The 7,450-nt window shown below is 36.3% G+C and overlaps 1 protein-coding gene across 1 annotated transcript; it reads left to right on the top strand.

Moving 5' to 3' along the window:
• The first annotated feature begins 3,147 nt into the window (after nucleotides 1–3,147).
• Nucleotides 3,148–7,233, top strand: LOC128199552 (uncharacterized). Its single transcript, XM_052889576.1, has 2 exons — nucleotides 3,148–3,743; nucleotides 3,824–7,233. Exons 1-2 carry the CDS (start codon nucleotides 3,239–3,241, stop codon nucleotides 7,153–7,155), a joined length of 3,837 nt encoding a protein of 1,278 aa, XP_052745536.1. The 5' UTR covers nucleotides 3,148–3,238; the 3' UTR covers nucleotides 7,156–7,233.
• The last annotated feature ends 217 nt before the right edge of the window (nucleotides 7,234–7,450 follow it).

Here is a 7,450-nt window from a genome sequence, read left to right as displayed (position 1 = left end):
GTATTCCATCAACGTCAGAAGAAGATTCCTGTATCTTAACTGCGCCCTAAACAAAGAAATCAACCGTTTACTCAAGGATTGATAGTTTTGTGAAGTCTACGAGACCATTACCCCTAAGTTCGTCTAAGCAACCTGATAATCAAATTGATAAATATATAGTAAAAGGTACATTCATTTTCAATAGTGGAAGAAGAAGAATTTCAAAAAAATGTACAATATGATATTGCCCTCATACAGATTGCCCACTCGCAAAACTATATCGTCTAGTCTAGTGCTTAAATTGTACCAGAGTACTAAAAAAAAGGTTAATTGTACCCGAGTACTAAAGAAAAGCTTAATTGTACCAGAGTACTTAAAGGAAAGGTTAATTGTACCAGAGTACTAAAGAATAGGGTAATTGTACCAGAGTACTGAAGAAAAGGTTAATTGTACCAGAGTACTAAAGGAAAGGTTTTGGAACTGACTGTCTAGTTAAATTGTACCAGAGTACTAAAGAAAAGAGTATTTATGTACTAGAGTACTAAAGAAAAGCTTAATTGTACCAGAGTACTAAAGGAAAGGTTAATTTTACCAGAGTACTAAAGAAAAGGGTAATTGTACCAGAGTACTAAAGAAAAGGTTAATTGTACCAGAGTACTCAAGGAAAGGTTAATTGTACCAGAGTACTAAAGAATAGGGTAATTGTACCAGAGTACTAAAGAAAAGGTTAATTGTACCAGAGTACTCAAGGAAAGGTTAATTGTACCAGAGTACTAAAGGAAAGGTTAATTGTACCAGAGTACTAAAGGAAAGGTTTTGGAACTGACTGCCGAAGCTGAGGCTGTAAATCTAAATAAAGATGGCTGGACATCTATTAATAACATCATTTATAGCTTACAGTTCACTTTTTCGACAAAAACTCCTTAACTGCTTAAACAAGTATTGTTAGGCTGTTCTCAATTAGACAAACGTCATACAGCATAAAGTCAAACTTCTTAATAAATTAATCGTCGAAATGGGGAATCACAAACAAAATAGCAGGGATTATAACAGATAAGCCGGCTAACATTATAGCGGCTGTTCATTTAACAACCTGGCAACAATTACCATCTTTTGCTGTGAACCTTGTCTTACAACATAGTTTGAACGCTATCAAAACACAGCTAGATAAAGCAAAAATAGTGGAGTATTTTAAGCACAGCTCCTCTGCAAACGGCCCACTACAAGTTATGCAGACACAAATGGAGTTACCGCCCTTAAAGTTAATGCAGAGCGTTGTTACTAGATAGAACAGCACTTATGACATGCTGACACGTTTATTAAAAATTGAAGATACTGTAGTAAGTACTCTAGCTATCAAACAACTTATTACACTCCGCGCCACGAAACAAGTCCCGTAGACGCAGGGCTAATGTCTTAATGGTGCTGTTTTGGTAATGGCGGTCTTATTGTCATTTGTGTAAGGCACTGACAATTTTAGTTCAGGTTTTAGGCGCGGGACTTCTTTTGTTTCTGACAGAGCAGTGCATTGATACCTTGAAAATATTCTATGAAGTGATTGAAGAAATAAGTGCTGAGAAATCAGTCACAATATCAAAAGTAATGATATTGGTAAAAATAATGAAAACTCACGTGATAAAACTATAAAAATGTTCTGCGAGATCAGTTGAATAATCGGTGTCGCTACTCTGAAAAATTGATGATATCGTGTTAATAAAAGAGCCTAATACTAAAGAATAGGGTAATTGTACCAGAGTACTAAAGAATAGGGTAATTGTACCAGAGTACTAAAGAATAGGGTAATTGTACCAGAGTACTAAAGAATAGGGTAATTGTACCAGAGTACTAAAGAATAGGGTAATTGTACCAGAGTACTAAAGAATAGGGTAATTGTACCAGAGTACTAAAGAATAGGGTAATTGTACCAGAGTACTAAAGAATAGGGTAATTGTACCAGAGTACTAAAGAATAGGGTAATTGTACCAGAGTACTAAAGGAAAGGGTAATTGTACCAGAGTACTAAAGAAAAGGGTAATTGTACCAGAGTACTAAAGAAAAGGTTAATTGTACCAGAGTACTAAAGGAAAGGGTAATTGTACCAGAGTACTAAAGAAAAGGTTAATTGTACCAGAGTACTAAAGGAAAGGGTAATTGTACCAGAGTACTAAAGGAAAGGTTTTGGAACTGACTGCCGAAGCTGAGACGAACGTCATCTATATATATAAAAATCAATGCCACTTTTCGTTGTAATTCCATAACTCAAGAACGGGCTCACCTATCCAAACCAAATGCTTAGGATTTGGTCGGCATATTTAGTAGATGGTTTATGTGAAGTTTGCATAAAATCGGTCGAGCCGTTCCTCATTTGTCACATTTTTTGTAATAAATGAATTCAATAGAAACTTTTTTCACAGAAACTTTTTTGAAGTTTTGTTGACAGGACAAGCACGTTGTTATGTCATTCATGCCGTCAGTTCATTTTGGACGTGGTTCGATGAATTTATGTGTACTTTTCTAAGTTGCCGTATATGATTTCACATGGCATCATATGCGACAGCTTCTTGGGAATTTGTTTTTTTTTTGTTCTAATTTTTTTTTTCGAGTTTTAAGCGAAAACATATGTGCATACGGGAAAAATGCCACCAGCCAGACGAGCAAATATAGGTCGGCGAACGCGTAATGCAAATGATGTGGCATTACTAAGACGATCACAGACTGCAGATGAACGCGCACAAGCTAATGCATCGCAGCGTGAACGTAATGCACGCAATGGATTTGTTAACCCAGTACCTGTACTGAATCTTGCACGGCCATCACGAATACGTCGTGCTGTTTTGGCTGAAATGATGCGTGCTGCTTTTAATTACAACAGTCAGATTGATTATAGTATGTATGGATACATTGGAATGATGGACGCAATATGTCCACATTGTGATGCGGCTAACTTTCCAGGTGAAACGCCCGGCATGTGTTGTGCTAATGGCAAAGTGAGATTGCCAGCATTAGAAACTCCACCCGAACCATTGTATTCATTTATTTTTGGGACATCGCAAGCGTCGAAGCACTTTCTGAGTCATATTCAACAATACAATTCGGCATTTCAAATGACTTCTTTTGGTGCAACTAAAATTATTAGAGATAATTTTATGCCGACGTTTAAGGTAAATACTTCAACAGGATTATTCCATGTTTGTATCAATCTGAAGCATAAAGTATATTTAAAAAAAAACTGATATAAGATTTACCTAAAATTGTATACATGTTACAGATTCAGGGCCAGATTTATCATCAAGCTGGTTCGTTATTGCCATACCCCGACGCTGATCATCAATTTTTGCAAATTTATTTTATTGGTGATGAAAATCGTGAATTGGATCAACGTTGTGCAATTGTTTCGAATACAAGACGAGAAATTATTCGTGAGCTACAAAGGTTTTTCCATCAGCATAACGCATTAGTTCAATTGTTTAAAATTGCTCTCGATCGTATGCCAACTGATAATCACAAAATCGTAATAAGAGCTGATAGAACACCTTTTGGAGAGCATGCAAGGCGATTTAATGCACCAACAATTGATGAGGTTGCAATTGTAATTCTTGGTGATCAGTTTCAATCCCGTGATATTGTACTTCATCGTAGAAATGAGCAATTGCAACGTGTTTCGGAACTTCATCGTAGTTACGATGCATTACAGTACCCAATATTGCATTGGAAAGGTGACGATGGTTACCATATCAATATACCAATGATTGATCCACGAACAGGTAAATAATTGACCTATTTTTAGTGTGTTGACATTTCATTTCTACAACTTTCTAAAGTCACATTTTGTAATTATTTTCAGGTCTACATATACAGAAAAAAGTTAGTGCCATGAATTTTTATTCGTATCGATTGATGATTCGTCCACAAGAACAAAATTATATCTTAAAATGTGGTAAACTATATCATCAGTACATCGTTGATATGTATGCCAAAATAGAGACTGAACGTCTTAATTATATTCGTTTCAACCAAGCAAAATTAAGATCCGAAGAATATATTCATTTGCAAGATGCGATAGCGAATGATGCTAATGTTAATGACATCGGACGTTTAACTATATTGCCATCTTCGTATATTGGTAGCCCACGGCATATGAACGAATATGCACAAGACGCAATGTCTTATGTACGAAAATACGGTCGACCGGATCTGTTCATTACATTTACATGTAATCCGCAGTGGGATGACATCAAGAACAATTTATTTGAAGGCCAGTCGACAACTGATCGTCATGACATTACAGCACGTGTTTTTCGGCGAAAATTGAAAGCACTTATGGATTTAATTGTGAAATTACGTGTATTTGGAGAGGTGCGTTGCCATATGTACTCCATCGAATGGCAAAAAAGGGGATTGCCGCACGCACATATATTAATTTGGCTGGTAAATAAAATAACTCCGGATCAAATCGATAACGTTATATCAGGTGAAATTCCTGATCAAACTGTTGATCCTGAGTTATTTGATGTTGTCGTTAAAAACATGATACATGGTCCGTGCGGTGAACTAAATATGAATTCGCCATGTATGATTGATGGAAAGTGTTCGAAACGATACCCAAGACAATTGACTTCAGACACAATAACGGGCAATGACGGATATCCGTTGTATAGACGTAGATCACCTAATGATAATGGCAAAACGGCAACCATTAGAATGCGTAACCAGGACGTTGAAGTTGATAATCGTTGGGTGGTTCCGTATTGTCCATTATTATCGAAAATATTCAAGGCTCATATAAATGTGGAGTATTGTAATTCAGTCAAATCCATTAAATATATTTGCAAGTATGTAAATAAAGGGAGCGATATGGCTGTTTTCGGTGTAGCTGGTGATAATAGAAATGATGAAATTACTCAGTATCAACTGGGGCGCTATATTAGTAGTAATGAAGCTGTCTGGAGGATTCTGTCGTTTCCAATGCACGAAAGACATCCTGTGGTTGTTCACTTAGCTGTGCATCTTGAGAATGGCCAACGTATTTATTTTAATGAAGCAAATGCATTGGAAAGAGCAGCACACCCACCAGCGACTACGTTGACAGCTTTTTTCAAATTATGCGAAACTGATACATTTGCTAGAAATTTGTTATATTCCGAAGTGCCTCAGTACTATACATGGAATGTGTCTTCAAAAAAATTTCAAAGACGTAAACAAGGAACAGCAGTCGATGGGCATTCAGGCATTTTCAAAACAGATGCAATTGGGAGAATGTATACAGTACATCCAAACAATGCTGAGTGTTTTTATTTGCGATTGCTATTAGTTAACGTCAATGGCCCAAAATCATTTCAAGAATTAAGGACAGTCGACGGTCATTTGTGTCAAACATATCGTGAAGCATGTCAACTCTTGCATTTGTTGGAGGATGATGCACATTGGGATTCAACACTTAATGATGCATCTACGTCAGCTCATCCACAACAAATACGAATGCTATTTGCCATTATATTATCGACATGTATGCCATCAAATCCACTTGAATTATGGAACAAATATAAAAATTATATGGCAGAAGATATTTTAATTCGTATGCGTCATCATGCAAGAAATCCTGATTTGTTGATTACCTTGGAAATGTGCAACGAAGCTTTGATAATAATTGAAGATATATGTCTAACGATTGCAAATAAAGCATTAGTACAATTGGGTATGACCGCACCAAATCGTCCCATGCATGATTTGTTTGATCGTGAATTGCAACGTGAGCAGGAATTCAACTGTAATGATTTGCGTTTATTTGTACAATCGAATATAACCAAATTAAATATTCAGCAAAAACATGTATATGATACAATCATGCAAGCCGTTTCCAATAATGCAGGTGGATTATATTTTTTGGATGCACCTGGTGGCACAGGTAAAACGTTCGTTATATCATTGATTTTAGCGACTATTCGATCAGATCAGAAAATTGCACTAGCACTTGCATCTTCGGGAATTGCTGCTACATTATTAGAAGGTGGTCGGACCGCACACTCTGCATTAAAATTGCCATTGAATGTACAGGTGATTGAAACTCCAACTTGCAATATATCGAGAAATTCTGCTATGGCAAAAGTTCTGCGATTAACGTCAATTATTTTATGGGATGAGTGTACAATGGCGAATAAAAAATCACTAGAAGCATTCAATCGAACAATGCAAGATTTACGTGGTAATCAACAGCTTTTTGGTGGTGCTTTGATATTACTTTCAGGGGATTTTCGTCAAACATTGCCTGTCATTCCTCGATCAACTCCTGCTGATGAAATAAATGCCTGCTTGAAGTCATCAGTTCTTTGGAGATATCTACAAAAATTGACACTAAACATTAATATGCGTGTTCACCTACAAAATGATCCAGCTGCCCATGAGTTCTCAAAACAATTGTTAGAAATTGGTGACGGCAAAATACAAATCGACAGAACCAACGGATTGATCGCTGTACCGAACAATTTTTGTACAATTGCGCAATCGATAGATGAATTGATTGAATGTGTTTTTCCGAATATTGTTCAGAATTACAGAAATCATGATTGGTTGACAGAACGCGCCATTTTAGCACCGAAAAACATTCATGTCAATGCAATTAATTTTCAAATTCAAGCGAAACTGCCAGGCGTAGTCACGAAATATAAATCAATTGACAGTGTTATGAATCAAGATGAGGCAATGAATTATCCAATTGAATTTTTAAATTCATTGGAGCCGGCTGGTATGCCACCGCATTGCTTGAATCTGAAAGTTGGTTCTTCGATTATATTATTGCGAAATATTAATCCACCAAAACTGTGTAACGGAACAAGATTGGCAGTGAAAAAGTTATTGCCAAATTTGATTGAAGCTACGATCTTAACTGGTAAATCAAAAGGAGAAGTTGTTTTGATACCGCGTATACCTATGATTCCAACTGATATGCCTTTTGAGTTCAAACGTTTACAATATCCTGTGCGTTTATCATTTGCGATGTCCATCAACAAGGCCCAAGGTCAAACACTTCACGTTTGTGGTGTGAATTTGGAGGAACATTGTTTTTCACATGGCCAGTTATATGTTGCCTGTTCCAGAGTCGGTACCCCCAGCCGTTTGTTTATTTATGCTCAAAATGGAAAAACAAAAAATATTGTTTATCCAAATGTTTTGGATTAAGTGTGTTGTAAATAGCTAGCAATTGATTTCGATTTTAAATAAAATATTTTTTTGATTAAATAAATGAATTTGATGTTCCGATTTGTTTATTTTATTTCACTTTATACGTAGCGAAGCACGTACCGGGCCGCTAGTACAGCATAAAGTCAAACTTCTTAATAAATGAATCGTCGAAATGGGGAATCAAAAACAAAATAGCAGGGATTATAACAGATAATGCGGCTAACATTATAGCGGCTGTCCATTTGACAACCTGGCAACAATTGCCATCTTTTGCTGTGAACCTTGTCTTACA

The sequence above is a fragment of the Bicyclus anynana genome, chromosome 26 (assembly GCF_947172395.1).
Source record: "Bicyclus anynana chromosome 26, ilBicAnyn1.1, whole genome shotgun sequence".
Taxonomy (NCBI): Eukaryota; Metazoa; Arthropoda; class Insecta; order Lepidoptera; family Nymphalidae; genus Bicyclus; species Bicyclus anynana.
The sequence above is the reverse complement of the archived record's forward strand: the minus strand, read 5'-3'. Positions and strand labels throughout refer to the sequence as shown.